Source organism: Toxorhynchites rutilus, chromosome 1, assembly GCF_029784135.1.
Source record: "Toxorhynchites rutilus septentrionalis strain SRP chromosome 1, ASM2978413v1, whole genome shotgun sequence".
Taxonomy (NCBI): Eukaryota; Metazoa; Arthropoda; class Insecta; order Diptera; family Culicidae; genus Toxorhynchites; species Toxorhynchites rutilus.
Window position 1 is genome coordinate 28,210,839 of NC_073744.1, and position 25,241 is coordinate 28,236,079.

Below are 25,241 nucleotides of genomic sequence, written 5' to 3' on the forward strand. Positions count from 1 at the left end.
TCCGTTTCGACACATTTTAACTAGCAAACCTAGAGAGAAAATTTCACCTCCCCAAGTGCTTACTAACCCCTTCCCGTACAACATCGAGTCTCACTCGTGGTTTGTTTGGATAACAGGATAACGCTCAGCAGAGTAGTGAAATCACTATACGTGTGACGTATTAAATAATACGGGAAGGGGTTAATCTCAAAGAGGGAATAGATCCGGCATGCTCCTACATAGTCACGTCCCAGGAACTGTCGGACAATCGTCCGAATGCCAAGAATGACTGACTTCTGGATGCCGGCCAATTCCTACTCCATACTCAGCACCTTTAGCACCTCTAGCCTCGGGATGAATAACGTGGATCTTCTCCAGATTTTTGTTCAATGAAATAGTGACTCGTCGGTCATTCTTGTTCTGACAGGTGCAGGTGCATACCAGATCGGTAGCTCGGAACAATGTCTTCCAACAGACTACATTAAAACACAAGTTGTCGATAGATAATTCAAACCATGTTGCTGTGGTGTCGAGTGTACGCTGTGTTGGCCAAAACGTGGTAGCATGGGGAGCATGCCATAATATGCTTTATGTTTTCGCCTTATCAATGACACATCCTATATGCGTCTTTGTCGACTGCATGCCAGACGTACCGCATGCACTTTTTTGTTGGCATAATCCTGTCCTGGATGACCGTCATACCGTCTTCGATTACTGAGAAGAGTTCAGAGTTGATAGCGGCGCAGGCAGCTTGGCTTAGCGCGCTACGCGAAGTACTCAAGCAGTTGTCGTACTCGGACAACAAATAGTGGGAAAATGTCGACGATTCCAAGTTCTCTTCGTTGCGTGGTATAGTCCTAGCAATTTAGAATCGGCACAGTTTTATCTAGAAGTTGTAAAAGACTCTAACAAGCGTCTATCAAGGTGCTAAAAAAAATTTGGTAAAAGAAAATAATGCAGTCGGACAAAGATCATCTGCTTCGATAGCGTAATCTAAGTAGAGCTCAACAAATCAAAATATGCTCGAATAAATCAGGCCGGTGTGCGGGGAGAGCAACAATTTGTGTTGCCAAGGGACGTGTATAAAAGAACATCATGCGAAAGTTGAGGACAGTCAACGTTGCACTCAGTATATCGAAGACCATTAGTTGCTGAATTGTTCTGTGCTCAGCATGTAAAGTCTCCATGTTGACTAACAAACAGTGTGTAGGATAATCGGACCGATTGGATGGGTTTCGAAATGCGAATCGAATGAAGCACTTCTGACTCCATTCGTTTCTGTTGAGCCGCTTATTCCAAGCCGCCAAGAGACTGGCTGCAAAATCATATTTTTTGACCTTAGGATGTCGGTGAATTGCCAAGTGCAGCGTCGAATGAATCCTTAAACTTCGCCCGTGACTAGTGCGACATGTTCGTTGATCCCTAACTTGAAGTCAATCGTGACATCAATATCGCGAAACGAGGTAACGCGATTTAATGGAACGGATCCGATAATGTATCGAAGATCAATAGTGTTGTGTTTTTACTGGAGAATAGAATTCAGTTCGTCGATGTTATTCTGTATGACAGTCGAATGCAGTCACTATAACTCGGAATATCTACATCGTCGGTGAATATTTCCTGAAAGATGAAATACCAATACAGGAAACGATTCGTTGACGAATATAACAATCAACGGACCAAGCACTCTTCCTTGTGGTACTCCTGTTGTGATTTTTGAAGATTGATGAGGTCGTGATTTCAATCCTAGAACGCTCCATTATTTTATTTTCGGATAGACCTTCTTCAAGGCTAGAAGCGAATGAACTTCGTAGTTTAAAGTCTCTATAATAAAAAATAATTAATCAATTAGTAGACTAGTGTTGGACCAATCGCAATATATCATGAGGGATCCCGATGTAAAGGGTCTTGTGGACCAAAGTTTCGAGAACCTCGCTCATACTTCAGTGAAGCGATATTCCATGATAATTCTCAACACGATTTCGATTACCTGCCTTGGTGAACTGGATCAATCTTCCGAATGGCTGTGGAATGAAAATATGGAAAGAAAAGCAATGTTTGATGTTATCTGTACTGACCTATGAGTGGTCTATGAAAGAATCGACTCTTTACCCTGATTTTAATCGTACAGAATCTGTTGAGTTAAGCACAAAACGTGCATTCTATCACAATTCACTAACACTTCAGGTGTCCCACAGGGAAGCATTCCGGAATCGCTAGTATCAGTCACTTATCTACACCTGTGTTTACTGGTGTCTCAAGAACAAACTTGTCCCAGCATAGAAAAATGGCATATTATGTCCTACCATCGTTCCTTGGACCCGAATGAAACGGTTCTTTTAATTCACACTGTCCATCAACTATCTCAATTGTTCTATCGCTCCTACCGAACATTGCGTTAGGTTTGCTTTTTTCTGAGCAAGCAAATGGTTGTATTTTCTATGTTATTATGATAACTCTATTAGATGAAATATTTGATAGATCTTAAACTGTGTTATGTTCATATAAGAAAACCAAGTACGTTTCTCGTAACACGTTGAATCAACTGTATATATTTTTAGAAATATTATTTAGAACCATGTTACGGTGATTTCATACTTACGTATAAAATGATACAGCTGTGTCTTTTAAATTGAATGAATACTGAATATCCTATCACATGACAAAAGTTGTGACACACCATATTGAAATAATAATGTCGTCAATTCCTGAAAATAACAATAAATATGTTCCAATACATCAAATCGTGGATAAAATAAACAAATACTACTATCCCTCTACTATCCAGATATTGGCTCACCGAAATTCTCCGAAAACCACTATACTTCACTGTAAATTATTAAAATAACAACACCCGGAAGCATTTAGTATAGTAAGGTATGCACAAAACGACGTGAATTGTGACGCATTTTATTTACTGTATCTACATAAATTACCACAGTTCGACATTCCGCCTAAGCTTGTTCCAATAGCTTCTATACAATGCTCAGTTATGACCGGACAGGAACTTCGACAGGAAATCCGTTGGTTTTGGTTCGCAGCTCTCCTTCCAGTAACGCATGATATGACCTTTCTGCTTCCAGATTGAGACCGATTCCTTGAGTTCCATTTGACCCTAAAATATCATAGTATTCCGATATGAAATTTACACTCAGAACATGAGTGTACCGAGAAAAACAGGTACGTTATTATTTTACCTTAATTACAAGCATATCCACCACACGGATGTCGTTAACATCCTTGTTTTTAAGAAACTCTTCTCGCAGCTTCTCACGGCACTGTTCCACCGATTTGGGAATATCGTAATCCATCACTGCAACAAAAGACAGGTTTATCTATGCTCCATAGTAATAGCATGGATGCAAGAATTCCAAAATCGGAATCGTATCGGATCACACTCCGCAATAAACTATGACATAACACTCCGAATACGCATCTCACATCCCCGTAGTACTCACCAATGTATGGAATCTGACGATACCAGGCTTTGTACAAATTGAGCACTCGCTTGCGGGCCTCCTCGCGATCCACGGACAAGATCGGGCGGACATTCTGCACGGCACGGCGGACGGCCTCGCGGCTGGCCATTTCTTTGCTGGGTAGGAAAACAAAACTTTGCGCTAGCGACCCTACGATATAGGCAAGATCTGAGATTTGTCTTTGGACACAGGCAAATGTTTTGACAGCAGCTCTCAGCTTTTTCGCAATGCGCAAGCTGTTGAAGCGATAGGGATGCACAACTACCACAGCGTAGAAGCATATCCTAAGGTGGGCCAACTTACTAAAACCAAGGCGTGTAGAAGTATATCCTAAGGTGGGCCAACTTGCTAAAACCACTTTTCAGCCATCTTGAAAGTCTACTGTGTTTTGTTTGTAAACAAAACACAATACGCTAGTGCCGAAGCTCGTTCATGATCAGTCTGTCTCTTTTACGCTTCAAGCAAATAATTCCCCTTCTGCTTTCTTCCGTACTGTTTTCATATACCGCTCCCCTAACCAACTTAGTGACGAAACGGCCTCACCTAGTACCATAGACCCGTCTTGACTAAAACCACTCTTCAGCCATCTTGGAAGTCTACTGTGTTTTGTTTGTAAACAAAACACAATACGCTTGTGCCCAAGCTCGCTCGTGATCAGTCTGTCTCTTTCACGCTTCAAGGAAAAAAATCCCCTTCTGCTTTCTTCCGTACTTTTTTATATACCGCTCCCCTAACCAACTTAGTGACGAAACGGCCCCACCTAGTACCATAGACCCGAGATGAAGAATAGAAGGTGGGAAGATACACGGGTTTTGGTTGTGTTGAACTTTGATTGTGTTAGTAGCCAGGAAGATAGGAAGTTCACATACCAGTTACTCAAATGGTACAAAACTGAATGTGTCAACGAATAACGTTGAAAGAGGATATACAGAAGCTAATTACAGATTTCCAAATCATATTTTTCGCATCATGAAAAAAAAACGAAACATATCACGAACTAAAATGTTTAATTATTTCTTTGATTTCAGATATAGTATTCTAATGTCTACTATGTTTGGATTCTAGAGCAACTTCATGGAAGTTTGACATTTGTCAGCAATTGTAATTACTTTTTCACAATTAAGGTGCTAAAAATTTCAGTCGTCTAAAACTAAGACGCAAGCGGAAAGTTTTTCGTCTCAAATGTTTATCCGTCAAAGGAACAAAAGATTGTATGACTCTGACTTTGTTCGTTTACGTTTTTGGTCGACGTAACGAGAAGTAAAATTGAATTGAAATTATGTTTAGAACACTTCAAAAACACTGAAATTTCAGTTTCTGTTAAAATGTCGGGCCCTTGTGATTTTGAACGCTAGCATTGATTTAGGAAAAAAGTAGTTCATTTCATTTGTTTATTTTTACTTTTAATAACAACACTTTTCCTATGTATAAGAAAAGTAACATACATAAACAAAATCTGTGACGTCACAGATTTAAAAAATCTTCCCACCTTTCATTTTCCATCTCGCCATAGACCCGTCTTGGCACAGACATGTTCATTGATGATAGTGATTTCGGACCAGAGATGCCAGTTGTCTCGTCTCGTTTTTTGAAAACATAAAAGTTTGCGACAACTTTTGCAAATGTTCGTGAAAATATTGAATATTCATCGACAATCTCGTGAGTGAAATTAAACAATTGAGAGACTCATTGGCCAGCGTCTTTTAGTTGCTCTCTCTCAATGTCACTTGTTTACTATTTATCAACTAATACAACGATTATAAGTTTCTCATATCCCTATGTATCCTAACTACAGGGCCTCCGTGGTCGAGTGGTTATCGTACATAATATCTTACCGGAGATTCTCGTTCTAGTCGTGAGTTTTTTGTCAACGAAATTTCTTCCGACTTGCATATTCTAGAGCCTGCCACTATGAATACATTCAATGAATGTTATTTGGTATAAGATATATTAACCAAATACTACTAATAAAAACAAATGACACAAGCAATACCTACGTTGAAACAGCGCAAGTTCCACTTGGAACGCTCGAGCCATTCAAACAGAAGATGTATCCCAACCATAGATTTAGAGCAATTCATCTTCAACACGAGAACCATTCCCCTAGAGAACAGTTACGGAAAAGAACGTCCACGTTCCGTCACCGTCTCCACCAATTCGCACATGCAGTCTATGCTTGCAGCAGCGCCGTCACGTCAAATGTCAAACGAGTGGTTTATTTAATGTTATCCATAGTGTCGCCAACTACAACACTGTTAAATTGCAACGTCCCCTTTCGAATCAGCATGCCTGGAATCAGTTCTAAATTTAAGATAAACTCGCTGACCCGACGAACGTTGTTCTGCCATATAATTTATTTTTCAAGAATATTTCGGTTGGTAAAAATAACAAATATTTTTCAAGAGAGTTTGTATGTTATCGTACGGATCTGTAAAATTGATCTAAATGATGATTTTCACAGCGAAATATACATATGCGTACCTCTTGTTTTTGAATTTTCCCTTTTTATTTTAAATACCCTTCTTTTATATGTAAAGATATACATAGTCAATTTTTTCGAATTATTCTAATCATCTCGAATATTTTCCAAAGTACTCTATCATTCTAATTTGGGTGAAGACAAACTCAAAAAATATACTGACCGTACCGATCTGATCAGCCGTTCTCCTGTGATGATATTTAACACGTACGTGGAAAAATCCTTCTTTTATATATAAAGATTCAATGGAAACCATTGAATCATATTATGTAAACAATATAATAATATATAGACTATTTTTCTCAGCTAGTCACGAATGATTTTGACTCCAAAATTTGAAACTAACAGATATGTTGGCATACAAAATATAACCAAAATCAGAATAAAAGCCAGACAAAAATCCAACGAACCGGCCGTCTCCGTCAAGTATTCTTTTCTACAAATCCTGCCGGGGCGTCACGTTGCCGGTCTATGTGAATGTTTTCATAAGAATTGCATGGTACAATAACTGACGTAACAGATCGTGACGGGACGTGAACGTGAAGGGTCCCTTACACGATAAATAATAATGACATTACTTCGTCAGAATGACAATAACAATGATCGTGTAAGGTTAACAGAGGTTAGTGGGTCCAAGACAATTTAAAATTCTTAAAATTTGAATGAAAATTATTTGCTGTTACTTGAATGCATAAAACACGTAGCACTGAACCATACTTGACCAATTTTTTATAATTTTTCTGAAATCCCTACCAAAACTCATTAGTATAAAATCAAATTACCACCAGAATTAGTTTTAGCTCAAGACTATTTCACCATTTACGAAAAAAACTGTTTCTCTATTACATAGAGCAACATGATTGATGCGAAAAAATTTATTTTCATTTATACTTTTTGATTTTAAAAGTTTGTTTCTTCTACCTGAAAACCCGTTATCATTTTAGCTTCACAACGATGAAGCACGAAGCTTAAAATGTTAATTCACGATGGCGACGATAGTGTGAACATCTATTGCCCAAATGAGTGGGTGAAGCATACGGGTAAGATACGGTGTCTACATCTACGAAGGTATTGAATGGTAATGAATCGAACATAAGCTATTGAGATTACTATTGAAAAATACAGTTTTAAATTGTTAATAGATCAATGAAAAGAATTTCAAAATGGTTTTCGAATGCTCATAACATATTGTTCTAAATCTTTTTCATCCATCATTGAAAGACATTATCATAACAGATCAAATTGTTGAAATTATAATTAGAAACCATTATTAGCAACAACTTTCGTTCAAGATTTTTTTTAATTGTTTCAGGAAACCTTTCAAATTATTGATGAGGATATTTATACGATATAATAAAATTGATTTTCATTGATAATTTTCATTTCGAAAATGTGTTAATTTCTCTTACGACTATGAAAGCTAGAGTTGCTGCATTCCTAAAAGCAATAAAAATGATCGTGTAGGGTTCAAAAATAATGATAATGTCGAATGGAGTGTGTCTCGCTAGTATTGCCATTACTGATAATGTCAATGCTACTGATCGTGTAAAGGCCGCTTGACGTGGATGTTGTATGTGAAACGCGCTTAACTGTGAAGACATTTTTTCTTGTGAATAAAAATGAAAACAGCCCCTGGCATCCCTGGCTGAAACTCTCAACGATCACTCAGATCTGGGGCACTCAACGGAACTCTGAGATGTATCACAAATATCGAATATCAAAAACAAAATCTAGCCAGGAGTGTACATTATTTTTAAAAGTGTAAACAGGTGCATTTGTTTATATTATTTCACGCAAAAAAAACAAAACCGTAGAACTATAGAGCACAGACATTTTGTACAAGCCTTTTTGGACTTATAATTAGCATGCTTCGTATGCTTCACGTCAACAATACAAGTATGGAACTTAGTAAAGTGGTATGATAAATAGATGATAATTACTGATGAAACACTTGTGTAATTAAGTAAGGTTCACAATAGCATTTTTCAAATTTTTTGAGGCTTAGCATAGTATTTCATAACGTAGCAATCTGAGTTCTAGAATCGATCGAATAGTTTACACATCCTCATGAAACTTTTCCGGCACAGTATTTGTCTTGTTTCTGCACCTCATCGAAAATATGCCAACGTCTTTATATAGTATCCTCTTTATTATGTGTCCACTATCCACGCTGTTTGCTTAGTATTCGTTTGGTTTCTTCAAAAAGGCTATCCACAGGGAACTATTCGTCGAAGCACTTCGGGTAGACAACCGACTGTGAAACATGAACGCAGATAAGTTGCCAATATCACAGGTTCTAATGACGCTCTCTTGTCGAGAAAGTTAGAACCAAAGAACAAACGATGTCTTGCTAACTAGGGTGACGAAACCTAGAAAGGGTACAACAAGGGAGCTAAACATATAAAATAACATTTCGATAGACTACTATAGATACGATAGATACTCGATCAGCCATCGATTCGATCAGAAGAGGACTTTAAACCGCGCTTTAATCTGAACGTCCAGGTATACATAATTTATTATAGGTATCTTCCAAGATCCCCTACGTTCCGTTGGTTCTGTTAATTTACGATTTATTGTTTCGTATTTTTTCGTATCTTTTCTATTACTAGAAAAAAGTAATCCCAGTTAATGCGAAGGATTGTTACCATCAACGACGATGCCCCGCGCCTGCTTTGTTCCTGGATGCCGCACGCATAAGGCTTTTTACGAACGAGGCGTAGCGATGTTTACCTATCCAAGGGATCCAAAGCTGGTGGCCGCTTGGAACGTAGCTTGCTCGAGGAGCGAGAATTCCAAACCTCCACGGCATGCGTGCGTTTGTGAGAAGCATTTCGATCCGGCAGAAATTAACGGAAAATCCGGCAGGCGATCCTCGCTGCAACAGGGGGCCGTCCCATCTCGTTTCCTGGATGGCTCGCGGACGGAAGAGGAGATAGATGGAACAGAGAGCTCGTTCGAAGCCGCTGACCAAGCTCGGGCGATGGAAACCCTTAACGTTGAAGAAGTTTTTATTCAAGCAGAAGATGAATTGAAACAGGTTCCAGAGTTGGAACATCTAGAACTGGAGAAAATGTGCCGTGTGTGTGGAATGAAGCAAGAACAGAAACCTGAAAGAACTCTAGACGAGTTGAGCTTCGATGAAAAAGGAGAATCTTTGCTAGCACTGTGTTTGCTTGCCGAGAACGAATCCCTCGAAACGATTCAACGGATATGTTCGAGATGTTTCACACAGATCAGTTCGTTTCTGGAGTTTCTTAAAATGTGCTACAATGGTCAGCGATTGCTATTCGAGCGGCTACTAGAAAACGAACAAGCTGTGACAACCGAACAGGCTCAAAGCGATTCTGGTGACGCAACAGACGAAAGCCAAGAGATAGCTACTGATGAAGATGTTGAAAAGCTCAGCGTTCACAAACCACAAGGGAACGAAACTGATGAAATGAGAGATTCCAGAATCGATCGTTACATCGACGGTCTTATAACAAAACTGAAATCGGAAAAAAGAACATCGATTTTGCCACGGGAATGGGAATGTTTAGATTGTAGGGAAATTTTCCAGCATCGGAACCACCTAGCCATACATAGACGAACCTGTGCGTTGGTGGGGAGTAGAAATTCGAAACGATATGGCCCGTTTGGTTGCCAGCTGTGTGATAAAGAATTTAAGACGCTGCCCGGTTTTCGGCATCATTTGCTAAAAATGCACGACAGGGACAAAATACGGGCGAGCGGCGGCAAAAAGAACACACCGACCACGGTAGATGAAAGTGACGAAAACTATCCAGAGGAGTTGCGTTCATTGAAGTCTCGGAAAATTGTGATATGTCCGATTTGTAACGATACATTTCGCACCTGTGGTGAGCTGAGATATCATCTTCCAGCGCATAAAAGTGTCAACAAGGAGAAAGGTCTAAAATCTAGCCAGGAGATGAGCTCTGAAGAAGGCTCGAAGGAAATTAAACAGTTTATGTGCAGTTTCTGCGGTAAAATGGAAAGAAGTCACGCGGGGTTGGAGATTCACATGAAATTTCACCTCAAGCAGAAGGATTGGGCGTGCGAGATCTGCGCAAAACGATACTACACGAAGGTGAGGTTTCATTATTTGATTACTGTAGGTTTCAAAAACATTGTTCGATTTTCCACACCCCAACAGGCGGATTTGAGACAACACGTGCTTAGTGTTCATGAGAAGTTTACTTACACATGTGATGACTGTGGGACCGTTCTCAACTCTAGGGCCACTTTCACACGCCACAAGAGACTGCATAACGAATCACAACTGAAGAAGTGTACGTTCTGTGTGAAGAAGTTCACCACCAGTAATGCGCTCAAGAGACATGTTGAAAGCAGACATCTCGGCCAAAAGCGTCCCCGCGTGCACGCTGTGGAGGTTTTGGAACATGACGCACCATGGAAGGATGCGGATGAACTGCCGCAAGAAGAACTTGAGGAAATCGTCATCGCAGAGTGCGTACCGGAAGATCAAGGGGAACCGAAGTAGGCAAGTGCTCTAATTGTTGGACAGATTATTGTTTATTATCTGATTGTCCAACCGAAAAATTCAAATTTGTTCAATTATACTCTTACTCTTATGTCTAAAAATGGCTACTGTGTAATATACAACATGAGAAAAAATGTACACGATAAATTCGGCTCTGTTACAGCTGAATTACTAAATGAGCCTAATAAAAATAAATCAAATGGGATAAAAAAAACTTTTCATGGCATTGGAAAGCAACCATGTGGTGAAGTTTCGACATCAAATGCTAGCTTACTCTATTAGCTACCACTTACCATCAATTTCATTTAATTTTGTATAACTTTAGGCAATAAATTCGGTTTAAAGCAACAAAACCTTATAACATTCAAAAATATGTGAACTTTTCTACAATATTCCTGTGACAAAAGATCACATATTGTGATGTAGGAAAAAAAAACATTGGAGTGATCCACCTACAGGAACAAAAATGTAGGTTTTGGCCATTGTTTTTGTTCGGCGATTTTTCGATTTTTTTTCATTTTCTGAAAAACGAAAGAATTGAAAAAAATAATTCTTGAATATATATAATATTATAATATTATAATATTTTTGGAATATTGCTTTAACTCTCCTGCGAGTACCAGGGACATCCCATGCATTGAAATGCATATGCCACCAATGACAGTTACTCGGCATGACGTACTTGGCGTGCTAAAAGGTCTCGATGCTAGCAAAGTGGCTGGTGCTGATGGTCTACCGCCGTCCTTCCTCAAAGAATTTGCTGATTCTTTAGTTTTTCCTATCGCCATGCTATTCAACCGATCACAACAGAGTAACATTTTTCCTGATGCGTGGAAAGTTGCCGCTATAGTTCCCGATACACAAATCCGGGAGCATAAACAAAGTTGAGAACTATCGCGGTATTTCCATTTTGTGCTGCATTGGGAAAATTTTCGAAAGGATTATCCATGGAGTACTGCTGAGAAATTTGCAGATACTTATAAACGAATACCAGCACGGATTTATCAAGAAGCGTTCCACGACATGTAACTTGATGAGTTATACATATGAAGTGAACAAAGTCATAAAAAAAGCGACCAAGTCGATTCCATCTACGTCGACTTCTCGAAAGCCTTCGATAGAGTTCCACATGAGCTGATGGTCAACAAGATTTTTTTTTTCTATATTATAGTGACTTTCAACACATTTCGGCTGGTTCGTCACTTTTACTTCCATTTTTGGAAGAATGTCGGGAGTGAGAATTGAACTCGTGATCTCTGCGTGAGAGGTATGGATGTTACCACTACGCCAGATCGCCTCCACGGTCAACAAGATGTCTAGAATGGGTTTCCCTTCATGGGTGACTGAATGGATCCGATCATATCTTACTGATCGTAGAGCTTACGTTAAACTCGGTTCAACCCATTCTAAGGAATTTGCGATTACTTCCGGTGTGCCACAGGGAAATATATTGGGACCTCTTCTCTTTGTTATGTGACCTGTGAATGACCTGTGTCTACGACTGCGATCAAAATTGCTGCTGTTTGCGGATGATCTGAAGATATACCGGACCATCATTTCAGCTCTCGACTGTTGCGCCCTCCAAGCCGACATCAATGAACTGCTGCGCTGGTGTTATAATAATGGTATGGAGATGAATATTGCGAAGACGAAAATAATCTCCCTCACACGTAGACAGTCGTTCATTCTCTTCGACTATAGTACAAACTCGGTCTCCCTTGAGCGTGTAAACTCTATTCGTGATCTTGGTGTGATAATTGATAGCAAGCTGCAGTTCAACGAGCACAAAGCACGAACCACGGCCAAAGCGTTTACAGTTCTTGGATTTTTAAAACGTAGTACGCAGTTCTTCACCGATGTGTATACTCTAAAGGCCTTGTACTGTTCGCTTATGCGAAGCATACTGGATTATGCTGTCCCGGTGTGGGCTCCGTGCCATGCAGTACAGTATATGAAAATTGAAAGAGTCCAAAATGTTTCCTGCGCTACACTCTACGTCAGCTACCGTGGAGAGACGGTTCCAGACTCCCGGAGTATATCGATCGCTGTAAACTAATCGACCTTGAAACTTGCATCCAGACGGACTAAATTGCGGCGAATGTTCGTGTTTGACCTGCTGACAGCTAACATAGACTGCCCATCTCTTCTTCAAAATGTCCACATAACTGTACCTCATCGTCGACTACGTAACCAGCTTTTTTTTCGCTCCCTACGAGTAGAACGACGTATGAATACTACAATCCTTTTTATGCATGTTTGAGAGATTTTAATAGTATTAGTGCAGTGTTCGAATTCTATATAAATAAAGCTGTTTTTAAACTTAGACTTAAGAATATAAGTTAAGATGTAGTCTGAGCTAAAAAATTCGAAGACGAAATAAATAAATAAATAAAATAAAATTGAAGATTGGAGTTTCTGCAACGCCAATAACCAAAATTACATCAATGACTTTTGTTGAAAAAACAATTTTTACAGCTTGGTCGTTAATGGGTTAAACCCAATGAAGTACATATAGAGGTGAAGCAGTAGGCGAAGTATATCTTTATTGGCAAGCAAAATATCGTGTCGTTATTGTTTGCATTCAATATGCAATTTATATGAAAGAAACAAAACAGTGTTGAAAGTACTCACGGTTGCATGATAATTTGAGCCAAAATTCTCATAAAGTCATTTAACTGTTTATTTTTCAACAGAACAGATGACAATTGTATCGAGGCTTATTTCGATTATTTATATGATAAAAAGGTCCAGAGAGCAGTCGTATGATTAGTTCTCGATAGCAGTAACATTTTCTGTGAAATTTTTGATAAATTGGCGATCAGTATCTCACATTATACACACCGACACTGAAAGCCTTCGAAACATCAACTTCGTAACGTTAAAATAAAGAAGCTTCGTTTGTTTCTATGAACGTGGGGGAGTGGAAATGGCACATGGAAATATCACTTTTATCTGTGTTTTTCGACGTGATTTTACAAATATTCACTGCACGCTATCGCATTAGCCTCATATTCAGCGAGAACTCTAAAATAATTTACTTTTTTAATTGATAAATTACTTCCTGAAAATAGCATTTTCACATAAATGCGGTGGGCAATCAAAGATAAACACAACGACTGACGTCACAATTTGAGAAATAGTTATGGCAGCGCATGCTATGTCGCTCGAAACTCTGCCATCTTCATTACCTTTTTTCCAGAACATTGGGTTAAGCCCTTCGCGTACGATTTAAGGGTGACACCCGGTGATGAAAATATCAACATTGGCGGGCGAAAACTATGTTAGGGACTCAATCAATGACCCTTAGGTGTCAACACACTGTTGACGGCGTTATTTTTCTTGCTCACAGGCGTAATGTAATTTCACGCACGAGAGGAACTTGACCAAAATACGCACTCGCGCATGTAGCGATCTGGACAAGCCAGCGTTTCGAAGTCAACTACCGCTATTTCGGGCGGTTAACTGATACCATCCGCCACTCCACAATCTCTCATAAAATTTGAAAGGAGGAACTTGAATGAGGACATCATGAATGACTTAATACCGCCCTCGTAATAAGATCCTAAGACTCAATTGCAATTTGACCATTCCTGAATAAAAAAAGGGCTTTCTCAAATACGAAAAACGCATGAATATATACAACCCCCGTATTATTTTTCCACAGACAGTCACACCTAGCTAGTAGCACCAACTCCCAGCTGCTCTTGCTTGACCATCTGTGCCTGCTGAACGGTTCCCATCAGCGGTGGCGGTCCCAAGTCCACTGGCAGTGGGGGCGGATCATGCTCGGCCACATTATGTCTGACGAGCGAAGCGCTATCAACAAATTTCCTTCGACAGGGAACACACTCGTAGGGACTCTCGCGCAAATGATGGTTGCGAATGTGAGCCTTCATTCCCTCTTTGTAGGTAAATAGTTTTCCGCAAAATTCGCAGGCAAAGTTTTGCTCGTTCCGATGTAGCTTCAGGTGCTGCGTAAGATTGTTTTTGTGCAGAAAATCTTTCCCGCAACTTTCACACTTGTGCTGTCGGATACCGGTGTGGACCACGTAATGGGTTTTAAGCTGAGACTCGTTGACAAACTTTAGATCGCACCGATCACATTTGACTTCTTTGAAGTGGTTCTTAAGGTGATTGTTTATTTTCATGACCGTTTTCGTGTAGGTCTTCCCGCACAGTTTGCATGTGTATATTTTGTCCTGGCCTGGCTCTTGCGTGACGGTGTAGTGTCCACTCCAGTCTTTGTGCGGTTTGTAGTTAGCATTTCCTGAGTGAATTTTCTTGTGCAGACCTAGATTTCCGGCAGTATAGAATTTCATTGGACACAAATCACACTCGTAGGTTTTTTCGCTCATGTGCATTTTTAGATGGGAATTGTAGCTCTCCAGAGAGTGCACTACTCGATGACACAAATTGCACTCGTATTTCTCGGCCTTCTCATGAACCCTGGTGACATGCTCTTTCAGCTTATTTCGTCGGTGAAAAACCTTGTCACAGTGTTCACACTTCAGATTCAATCGATGATCGCGCATGTGACTCTTCAGGGCCGACAGTGACTTACAAACTTTCCCGCACTGCTCGCACGTAGACGGGCAGGGAGCGCTTTCGCCTAGGTGAAATGTCTTCACGTGATAGTCCCGTGCGCGGTCGTCACAATACCGTCGATCACAGTACTCACATTTCATTGGTTGAGCGTGCATTTTCATGTGCACATTCAGGGAACGGACACTTTTCAAAACTACAGTTTCCATTTTGCATTCAGTGCAGGTGTGTGGCGTGCGGTCAAGATGAATTGTAAGATGTTCTAGTAGCGCTTTCGCCGAACCTAGCGATTCACTACGACAGATGTAACACTTGTGATCATTTATCTTGGGTCGTTTTCCGTCATCATCGGTCTTCCGGAAGTACTTTCGCTTCACCTGATTCTCATCCTGGTGCGAACTGCGTCGTGCCGTTCGACGTTTTCGAGCCGGACGGATCGCTTTTGATTTGCGCTTTGAATACACCTCCTCTTCGGGGGAGCCCTCTGAGCTACTGTCCGCCGCAGATGATGCTTGTTCGGCTGCACCGTCGCCATCTTCAAAGGTTTCGTTTTCCGATGCTGTGTGCTCTTTCACCAGCAGGGCATCGGCAAATACTTCCGGCGCAACGGCGGCAGACAAACGATGGTGTTGCTCACTCGTGCTGATGTGTAGATTGTCTTCGCCAACATTGGGGCTTGGGAGAACCGTCAAATCATTGAAATCACTACTGAGCTCTTGTTTGATGAATTCCTGCAGATGTCTGTGGAAAGTATGGAAAGAAATATCGATGAAGGAGGAATGTTCCCCTCACGTGGACACACAATAGCAATTCAGTCACAACGAACTGGCACCGTGGCTCAATAAATTTCAAATTCGAAAAATTATCGATTCAATTTCTTGATTACTGCTCAATGTCACAATTCTAGTTAATCCGAAGAAAAAAAACATTGTTCATGACTGAAGATCACCACCGTACTCACTCTTCCACTAGACTGAGTTCAGTCACAAGCTGCTGACTGGCGGCTTCGGTTCTTCCATCACCGGTCTCATCGGTCACCTCCGCCGGTTGGTATTCAACTTGCCTCCTCAGCACCCGTTCATTTTCTCGGAATTCGTTCAAATTTTCCTGCATACGTATAAGCGTTGTAGCGCAGGGTTTACAGATATTCGGCGGAAATCCATCGCTCTCTTGAACATCCAGCTGTACCACATCGGTGATAATTGAAAGCAGGCCTTCGCGCTGGTAATCCTTGAAAATCGATTTCACACGCGATTTTTCCGACAAACACATACGACAAATTTTACTTAGATTCATAATCTAGAAACCAAGCCCGGTCGGTAGAAATCTTCGATACCTTAACCACGCGAGCTGTCAAAATTACATCGTTTGTAAACAAAATGCTCCCCTGTACGCCGGACTCACTCAGCAGTCACTCAAGGCACATAGGGCACTTTCACATGTGTTGAGCTCGAATGGTTTCATTTTCCCACAGGGTCGGTGGAAAATGGGAAGGGGAAAACAGATTTGGGAAAACTGTGGAAAACGTCAATAGTTTGAAAGTTATTCCGTTCTCTTGGATGTGTTTTCTTGGTGAAATTTTTTCACCTTACTAGAAGTGCACGTTCGAATTCATCAAAATTCGTCAATTTTTCTCTTGCGATCCCGACATCGAGTTTTCTTCCGTAGGATTCAATACTGTGGGAGAAAGACTTTGATCGCCACACAAAGGAGAAGAAAATTTCCTTTATTGACAAATTTGAGATATATTTTCTTCCACCACATAACGCCACACAATGCATCCCAAGATGCGTGGGAAGACAACATCTTAAATGACCTTATGCCACGAAAATCTATTAGACTCGGAAAAAGGTAATCATCGCTGCTTTCCATCATGTCAACTGATATCGATATCAGCGAAGTGGATAGTCGCTTGGAAAATATGAGTGAGTATCGTCGAAAGGAGGCTGACGAAGAGCATCAAACTTCTACGCTGTTAGTTCACAACCAGCAGCTGTTGAGGAAAGCCATATCCGAGGACGAGTTCGATTTCGACTCAGCGTTCAGCTCGGAGTCCAATAATATGCTTATGGATGAAACACTGGAAGATGCTGCTGCAGACGAAGTCGAGGATACCGATAGGTTGAAATCGTTGGAGGACGAACACGAAGCACTGTCATCTAACTTGATGGCCCTTACCTCACATTTTGCCCAGGTTCAGCTTAGACTGCGACAAATCTGCGAGGCTTCCCCAGAGGAAAGGGATGATTTGCTGAAAAACTTGGAAGAGTTTGCGTTCCTGGGAATACCCGAGATGCAACCGATTTCGGTGAAGAAAACCATTCCAGAAATTGAAGCGGATTTGGATCAGAGCCCAGAAACGGTGGAAGTTCTTCGAGCGAAGCAACAGGCCCTGATTGAGCACCTGAAAAATCAACTAATGGATTTAGAGCACTTCGCCTACGAATCTGGAGCCGATATTCTTCCACAAACGATCCTGCTGGAGAAACAGAAAGTCATCATCGATGAAATCAAAAGCAAAATAAATCTAAATCTCAGCGAAATGGATTTGCCACAGCTAACTACCGAAGATTTGAGGAATCAGGTGGATATAGCTCTAGACGAGCAGTTGGTTAACCCACTCAAGATGAAGGAGCAATTAGTAGCACAGCTCAAGACTCAAATCCAGGACTTGGAACGTTTCATCAAGTTCCTGCAAACAAATGAGAAAGAAGATATCAAGAAACGCTTTTTCAAGCAGCAAGAACTGGCCAAAGCGGAAGCGGCCGAACGCGCGGATGCCAGGGAACGATCAACTACACGATCGGTGAACTCCGGTGGTAAGGACTGTGGCTCAACGCAATCTGCACAGGAGAGTTATCCCTCTAAAAGAGAAACTTTCAACAGCAAAGCATTCGGACTGATGGACAAAGCCGGGACAATTTTGCAAATGTTTGCCCTGTCCCAATTCAACTGTGGAAGCGAGCGTAATCGGGAAAGTTTCCAGCGTAATATCATGAAACGCTCGAGGGATAATTGTTGGGGTGACATACGGGCAAAGCTAGAGATCGATGTTCAGGAAGTGATTTCTCTAGCGATGGAGGACGATTTCCAACACTCGGAAACGGCTAGTCAGTGCGGTGAAATACGAAACGCTAACAGCCGTAAGAACTACGACCTGACGTTGATCGTACGGAAGCAGTTGGCGAAAACAATCCAGGGTTTGATGCAGCATGGGCTCCAAGGTGTCGCGGAGAACAGTGGAAGCCTAGTGCCATTCATTGCTGGTTGTTTCTCCGGTGGAGATAATCAGCAAAAATTTGGTCAACCCGGTACGGAACGCTTCTATCAACGTGATTCAAACAAAGTGGACAGCAGGAGGAAGAGTACCGGTGGCATGGGGAAAACCGCCGTTGTCCCGCCGAAGCGATGTTCCAGCTCGGTCGATGACGAAGAGCTACCGCAGATGAACCTTTTCACCCAACTAGAAGAGGAAGATGATGAGGAGGTGGAGTATTACAGTAGCGATGAGACCTGTATGCATGCATGGGAATTAATGCTGATATACTACAACATCAAGAATGGCGATCGGTACAACTCAACTCCGGCTAGGAAGCTTTCCGAGAGTTTCAATTTAGATTTGGCGGAAGGTAGACCTCAGTCCAATAAGCAGGTGAGAATGCGATTACAATGTACCCACTTCGTTTTATTTTACATATGTTACATCAATTTGGGATGTAAGCCAAATGGCTTGTTCATTAGAAAATTTGAATTTTCCGTGCACGCAATGAGTGGCATTACATCCAATGTAATGTGGTATTTGACTGAATATCACGTATTCGGTCATTGATCTTCTATTATTAATCATATTAGTTACTGTCTATTTGCACGTGTCATTAACGATTTTCCGAAGACACGCTGCTTTATTTGCTAGGACACAAGAAATTGACATCGTAGAATTATTGCATACTTACTAAAGTATCGCTTCGATCAACCTATCACCTGTGTTTGATTACAGAGGATGGAATGAAGAAAAAGAAGTGGACAGATAGTAATTTACTTATGCAAAAATCATCTTTTGTGAAAGACTGCAGGTCGCCATTATGAAATTGCTGTGCAGTTCGACTTGACAGCAATTCGAAAAATGTCTCAAAAATCCTCCCCGAAAAAAAAACAATAGTTCCATTACGTGTCACGATCGCAGTATCTTGCAAACTATTCTTATTTCGGCAGTTGTGCACCAGTTGATGTAAACAAAATAATATTCTTGCTATCCTCTGTTTATTTCACAGAGTCTGCTGAGTACCATTGGATCGATAATCGCGTTGCATCGTCCATACAAGAGAAGCTATAATTCCCAATTTAAGGCATTCATATGTGCAGCTTTGAAGTAAGTGAAAAGGGTTGGGGAATTATTGCACTCCCCTTGAAGTAACTGATTCGTTTTATACTTTCAGCGCCCAGAAACTCACTCAATGGCTGCATCTGATCTATCAATGCAAGGAGCTGGTCAGCTCACACTACGCCAGCTGGAGCTACGTGGCAAATACCGGATTTCGCGATGCGTTGAAAACATTGGACCGACTGACTCAGTATCGTTTCGATCTGCCGGTAGATCTCTCAATACGACAATTTAAAAATATCAAAGATGTCTTCATGTAGAACGATACTTGGATGCATAACACCAAGCAGTGACAAGTCAACCGAGTACTCCCTAGTCTACACTAATCCCGCAAAACTCTAGTCAAATATCATCTGAAACAGGCACCGAAAGTTCAGCGATAGCAGTCCAAACATTCCATAGCGAGCTTTAATAATTCCGCAACCTTCCTTCGTACGTATGAGCTTATCATCTTGACAGCAAAGTCATCAATTTACAACAATCATTCCAATAAAAGATACATTCCAGACTTCCTCGTACCAGATGCTTGAGTGCGCTTAAGCCCCTAATCCAATTACATAGATAGTTGTTGAATTGTTGTGCTATGCGGAAATTACAGTATATGCAAAAGAACTAGCAGAAATTGTTACGCCAGTGATCAAACAAGAGTGTGTTTCCACGGAAAATTAATGTATCTATCAAATTTTAACAAATAAAAAAAATATCCATAGTGTACAATAAGCAAGAGCCTCCGGCTGGGATTGGGCGAATTATTGTCTTCAAAAGAACCGTTATGGATGGATCGATTTAGAACGATGTGTTGAGATATCTAATAAAGAAACTTTTACGTTTGCAATCACTACCAAAAATGCTAAAACGTATAGTATGGTCTTCATCCGAAAAGTTTCTACTTGTTTAAGAATCCTGTACCCTGCCGGATGTTCTGCTCATATTATAAAATGCGTTCTGAGGTGCGAGTTTCGATCCAGTTTTCGCTCTTGATGTAAAAACCATTGCGTTTCTATCTCTCGTGAACTTCCAAAATTTGAGAAAATGGAAGACGAAGACGAACAAAAATTCTTTAGAGGTACACGGGTCGTATCTCTAGAGTAGAGTTTCTAGTAGCGATTTTTGGAATACTCTTCTATAGGGTAGCCTGGAAAACCCGTGTTGCTACTGATGACAATCAAATCGAGACGTCGATCAAGAATAATCCTTGGTACACGACAGATGAATTAACAGATTCACTACAGATATCAAAAACCACCATCCCTGAGCATCCGGTGAAGCTTGCTTACATAAATCGCTGGAGCGTATGGGTTCCACATTATTTAACAGAAATGATTGTCATTTAAGAAGAAGAAGAAAAGCCGAGTTGCATTATTATTGCATAGACGATATGTGTCCAAGTCATGTAACTCGTACTTAACGCATGTTTGGAAATATCAAACTTATTTTTAGTGGGATGACGAATCTGCGGATCAGTAAGAATCGCATCCGAAATTGGGCACTGGTTCACGAATATGTGTTTGAGCGGCCATTCGGGTGTTGAGCGGTCCAAAACTCAAACTCAAACACCAAAACTACGCACCATTTCCATAACTTGAACAGCGTAATGAGAATATTTACTATTGCAACCATATCATCTTGACTTTTCGAGCTAGCACTGTTGCTGGGAAATTGAGTTCCTTACAGAGAATGTGCGTGATGTAGTTTGTTCGAGAGTTACAATGGGGAACGGCTTTCCTATTACAGAGTTCATTCAAGAAGACATCGTCGCAATCAGAGTGGAAGTACCAACCGCCAAAGGAAGATCCGACACCGTAATTGCGTCGGCTTACTTTCCTGGCCACGTTCCTGAAATTCCCCCACGAGAGGTAGCGGCGTTTGTGACCTATTGTAGGGAAATCAACAAGTACTTCATCATCGGATGTGATGCCAACGCTCATCACACAATGTGGACAAGTACCGACATTAACTACCGAGGTAAGTGTCTTTTAGAATTTTTCTCGTCAAACAACATAGATATTACTAACAAAGGAAATGAACCAACATTCATAAACGCAATCAGACAAGAAGTCCTAGACCTAACGCTGTGTAGTCCGGTTATTCTTGACAAGATTAATAACTGACACGTTTCCGAAGAGGCGTCTTTGTCTGATCATTAACACATTGTTTTTGAATGGGATGGTGGCATGACAGTTCAGAGAGATCCGAACCAAGATCCGAAAAAAAACAACTGGGATCGGTATTCCCTTGAACTCGAGTCAAAAACTCTAAACTCAAAAATAAGGTCGATTCAGCAGCTTGAATCAGCTTCAAAAGAATTAAACGAAACGGTAGTCTCTGCCTACAACAACAATTGCCCACTAAGAAGAGTTTCTTCAAAAAGAAACGTTCCTTGGTGGAATAAAGGACTCGAACGACTTCGCAAAACAACGCGGAAATTGTTCAACAGAGCAAAAATTACTTCGGACTGGTCTCAATACAAAACAGCTCTAACTGAGTACAGCAGAGAACTGAGACGATCCAAATGAAAATCCTGGGTATATAACTGCGAAAGCATTGAAAATACTCCAGTAAGACTCTGGCAAAAGACCACTCGAAAGGGCTAGGTTCCCTTAAAAAGGACAACGGTTCGTTTACAAAAACTCCCTTAGTAGTACTAGACTTACTGATGGAAGACTAACTTCCCGGGATCTACATCTGTCTACTCGAATAAAAATCCTGCCTATAATAGCGACACAAAAAGTTCCCGAAGGTACCTCACAAGACCTAAAAGTGCAAAGGATGTCGCTAACATAGTTGTTGGGTTAGTCCTCACGAGGGCCAGAGTAGTAAACGTGGTGAGATCCTTTCTACCTTACAAATCTGCAGGTGCAGATGGGATTTTTTCAGCCCTGATTCAAAATGGAGAATCAAAACTAATTCCATAATAATAATAATAAAAACTTATCGAGATTTTTAAGGCAAGTTTGATACTAGAGCACATTCCTTCGTTATGGAGACTTGTTAAAGTAGTTTTCATTCCAAAAGCGGGGAAACGTGACAAATCACTCCCAAAGGCATTCAGACCAATTAGTTTATTATCAATATTGCTGAGAAAACTATGGAAAAAGTATTATATGAATACATAAAGTCTGCATGCTCATTATCTAAATACCAGTTTGGCTACCAATCAGGCAAATCCACAGTAATAGCACTACCTACGTTTGTAACAAAAAATGAAAAATCTCTCTCGTCCAAAAAAACCGCTCTATGCGCGTTTCTTGACATCGAAGGTGCCTTTGATAATGCTTCTTATCTATCAATGGCACAAGCTATGAGAAAAAGACACTTCGATAACTGTCCAATGGATCCAGGGCATGCTCACACATAGACGAATCACCTCGGAGCTGGGCGGGTCGTCGACATCTGTGATTGCAACGAAAGGTTGCCCACAAGGAGAGGTTTTATCACCTCTCCTTTGGTTACTTGTAGTTGACGACCTTCTGATAAGTGTGGAGGTAAAAGGTTTCGAGGTTCTGGGCTTTGCCGATGATCTAGTCATGATGGTACGTGGCAAGTTCGACGACATATTATCGAGCAGAATGCAGATGGCCTTAAACTTTACACAATCTTGGTGTATCACACAAGGTCTCAGTAAATCCCTCAAAAACAACAATTATTCCTTTCACTAAAAAGAAAAAAACTGCATCTGCAGTCTTTACATCTTGGGAGCGAGGAAATAAAAAGCAGCGATTCAGTGAAATATCTAGGTGTTATCTTAAGGCGGAATTCCATCTATTAAACATGCTACATGCTACACGTCAATGGTTCTTGCTTATTGGAGAGTCTTCTTACGACATAATTGGTCTCGTCGAGCAATGTTGGCCTTATCCAATGGCCTGCGGATCGGTGCAGCGTGTGTAGCACGACATGTCCGACAATATTGGAGCAACTACGTCATTTATTGACGATTATCAGAACTCAACACAATAATGGAAAAACAAAATATTTGATCGCGAAAACAAAAGCATCAAAACAGATATACTGGAGCAGTGAGCGTTCGCATATTGCCTTGTAGTGGCTGAGGGGGAAACAAAATAAAAAATTGCGCAAGTATCATATCCATTGTTGTTTATCATTGACTTGTAGCATGTAGCATGTTGAATAGATGGAATGCCGCCTTTAGATGCTAAACTAAACTGGAACGCGCACTTAGATTCAATAATCAGCAAGGCCGACTCAGCCCTATGGTCATGCTCTAAAATGATAGGATGAACATGGGGCCTAAAACCAAAAATTGTTATGAGGTCTACACTGCAATTGTGCGGCCTAGGATAACCTATGCCTCACTTGTATGGTGGCCAAAGACTAAGGAGACTGTAGCTACAAAAAAGCTAAACAAACTCCACAGACTAGCATGCGTTGCAATTACTGGAGCAATGCGAAGCACTCCTTCAAAAGCATTGGAGGCTATCCTACATTTGGTACCTTTGAACCAATATGTTCAGCTAGATGCTAAAAAAAGCGGTCTGAAGCTTAAAAGATGAAAAAAAGTACTAGACGGGGACAAAACTGGTCACTTGAGCATCCTGAATCTCTTACCCATTGGACCAGCCTCAGAGATGAACAGTGATTGGATGGAACCTAGGACTAATTATGACATTCCATACGGAGTGATCGAACATTCTCGTTCAGTATGGTATGAAGGTGGCCCCAACGTTCGTAATGTTCTAATGTTAATCATGTTCTACACTGATGGGTCGAAAATGGGAATCAGAACAGGTGCCGGAGTGTATGGTCCCAGAAGCAAAATCTCTGTGGCTATGGGAAACTGGCCAACAGTTTTTCAGGCAGAAATAACTGCAATAATAGAATGTTTAAATGTCTGACTCAAAAGAAAATATAGACAGACAGTCAAGCGGCACTTAAAGCTCTAAATGCTTTTGAATGGTCTTCAAAAATTGTCTGGGAATGCATTTCCCTTTTACGGCAATTAAGTCAGATAAGCTCGATACAATTGTACTGGATTCCTGGCCATTGCGGTATAGAGGGCAACGAGCGAGCAGATGAACTTGCCAGGAACGGCTCAAACTCACCATTCACTGGTCCAGAACCATTCTGTGGACTTTCTGACTGGGTGTTGAAAAGTGAGCTGAATAAATGGGAAGACCGGGTAGTTACAGCCAATTGGATGGCTGCAAAACTTAAACAGGCTAAAAAAAGATTACCCCGAGTATTAAAATTACTCAACAGCTGCTAAGCTTTAGTAAGAAAGACTTCAGCACATTTACTGGTCGTGTAAAAGGACATTGCCCGAGTGAATACCATCTTCAAAACATAGGTTTAGCACAAGATGATTTGTAGCTTTTGTAATGCCGAAAGCGAAACCTCGGAACATTTGCTCTGTAATTGCGGTGCTCTAACTAGACGCAGACTTCAACACCTTGATAAATCTATTCTGGAGCCCAAGGAAATTTGGTCTGCGTCGACGATCGAGATTATAAATTTTATCAAACAGATTATCCCTGATTGGCACCTATCACGCTATAGCTTTCAGTCTACTCTTCATCAATAAGTAGTAGATAAGCTTGAAGTGTAGTATAAAAAAGGAGTATACCACAATAGTTCAAAATAATGTACGCAGTGGTTCACACCCAACAGGGAAAAAAAGGGGAACGGCTTGAAAAGAAGAAATCAAAGAATCGCCACTGCAGCACTCGAGTTTGAGCTTGAGCTTGGGTAGTATACACATCATAGTTGCTCTCCGTGATTGACGTGAACCAGCGAAATTGCACAAAGAACACATCGAATTACGCTTGGGAGTAGCAAATCATTCTCATTGAGCAAGCTTCGGCGACAAATCGCTACTACAGCACTGTGCACAAACTACATAACACTATAAATATGGAT

At 40.9% G+C, this 25,241-nt stretch overlaps 4 protein-coding genes across 12 annotated transcripts; 2 read left to right on the plus strand and 2 right to left on the minus strand.

The window, feature by feature from the left end:
- Positions 1–2,842: 2,842 nt before the first annotated feature.
- On the minus strand, positions 2,843–3,683 carry LOC129767336 (NADH dehydrogenase [ubiquinone] 1 alpha subcomplex subunit 6). The gene is made up of 3 exons (XM_055768084.1): positions 3,438–3,683; positions 3,177–3,292; positions 2,843–3,094 (listed from the first exon to the last, which is right to left on the minus strand). Exons 1-3 carry the CDS (start codon positions 3,565–3,567, stop codon positions 2,966–2,968), a joined length of 375 nt encoding a protein of 124 aa, XP_055624059.1. The 5' UTR covers positions 3,568–3,683; the 3' UTR covers positions 2,843–2,965.
- Positions 3,684–7,596: 3,913 nt separating this feature from the next.
- Positions 7,597–12,855, plus strand: LOC129767222 (zinc finger and BTB domain-containing protein 41-like). Of its 7 annotated transcripts, none has more exons than XM_055767891.1 (4): positions 7,597–7,900; positions 8,144–8,442; positions 8,550–10,027; positions 10,094–12,855. In XM_055767891.1, the coding sequence occupies exons 3-4, from the start codon at positions 8,597–8,599 to the stop codon at positions 10,439–10,441; spliced, it is 1,779 nt and encodes a 592-aa protein (XP_055623866.1). In that variant the 5' UTR covers positions 7,597–7,900; positions 8,144–8,442; positions 8,550–8,596; the 3' UTR covers positions 10,442–12,855. The 7 variants fall into 7 exon arrangements, with proteins under 7 accessions (XP_055623866.1, XP_055623893.1, XP_055623857.1 ...); XM_055767918.1 differs by having other exon boundaries at positions 7,597–7,853; positions 8,144–8,462; XM_055767882.1 differs by having other exon boundaries at positions 7,597–7,853.
- A 1,219-nt stretch (positions 12,856–14,074) lies between these two features.
- Positions 14,075–16,361, minus strand: LOC129767199 (zinc finger protein 83-like). The gene is made up of 2 exons (XM_055767844.1): positions 15,945–16,361; positions 14,075–15,724 (listed from the first exon to the last, which is right to left on the minus strand). Exons 1-2 carry the CDS (start codon positions 16,277–16,279, stop codon positions 14,116–14,118), a joined length of 1,944 nt encoding a protein of 647 aa, XP_055623819.1. The 5' UTR covers positions 16,280–16,361; the 3' UTR covers positions 14,075–14,115.
- On the plus strand, positions 16,293–20,202 carry LOC129767187 (RUN domain-containing protein 1-like). Of its 3 annotated transcripts, none has more exons than XR_008741490.1 (4): positions 16,293–18,635; positions 19,255–19,352; positions 19,420–19,796; positions 19,861–20,202. XR_008741490.1 is itself a non-coding variant. In XM_055767827.1 (3 exons), exons 1-3 carry the CDS (start codon positions 16,857–16,859, stop codon positions 19,622–19,624), a joined length of 2,082 nt encoding a protein of 693 aa, XP_055623802.1. In that variant the 5' UTR covers positions 16,293–16,856; the 3' UTR covers positions 19,625–20,202. The 3 variants fall into 3 exon arrangements, 1 of the variants encoding a protein (XP_055623802.1); XR_008741487.1 differs by having other exon boundaries at positions 19,872–20,202; XM_055767827.1 differs by having other exon boundaries at positions 19,420–20,202.
- Positions 20,203–25,241: the final 5,039 nt, after the last annotated feature.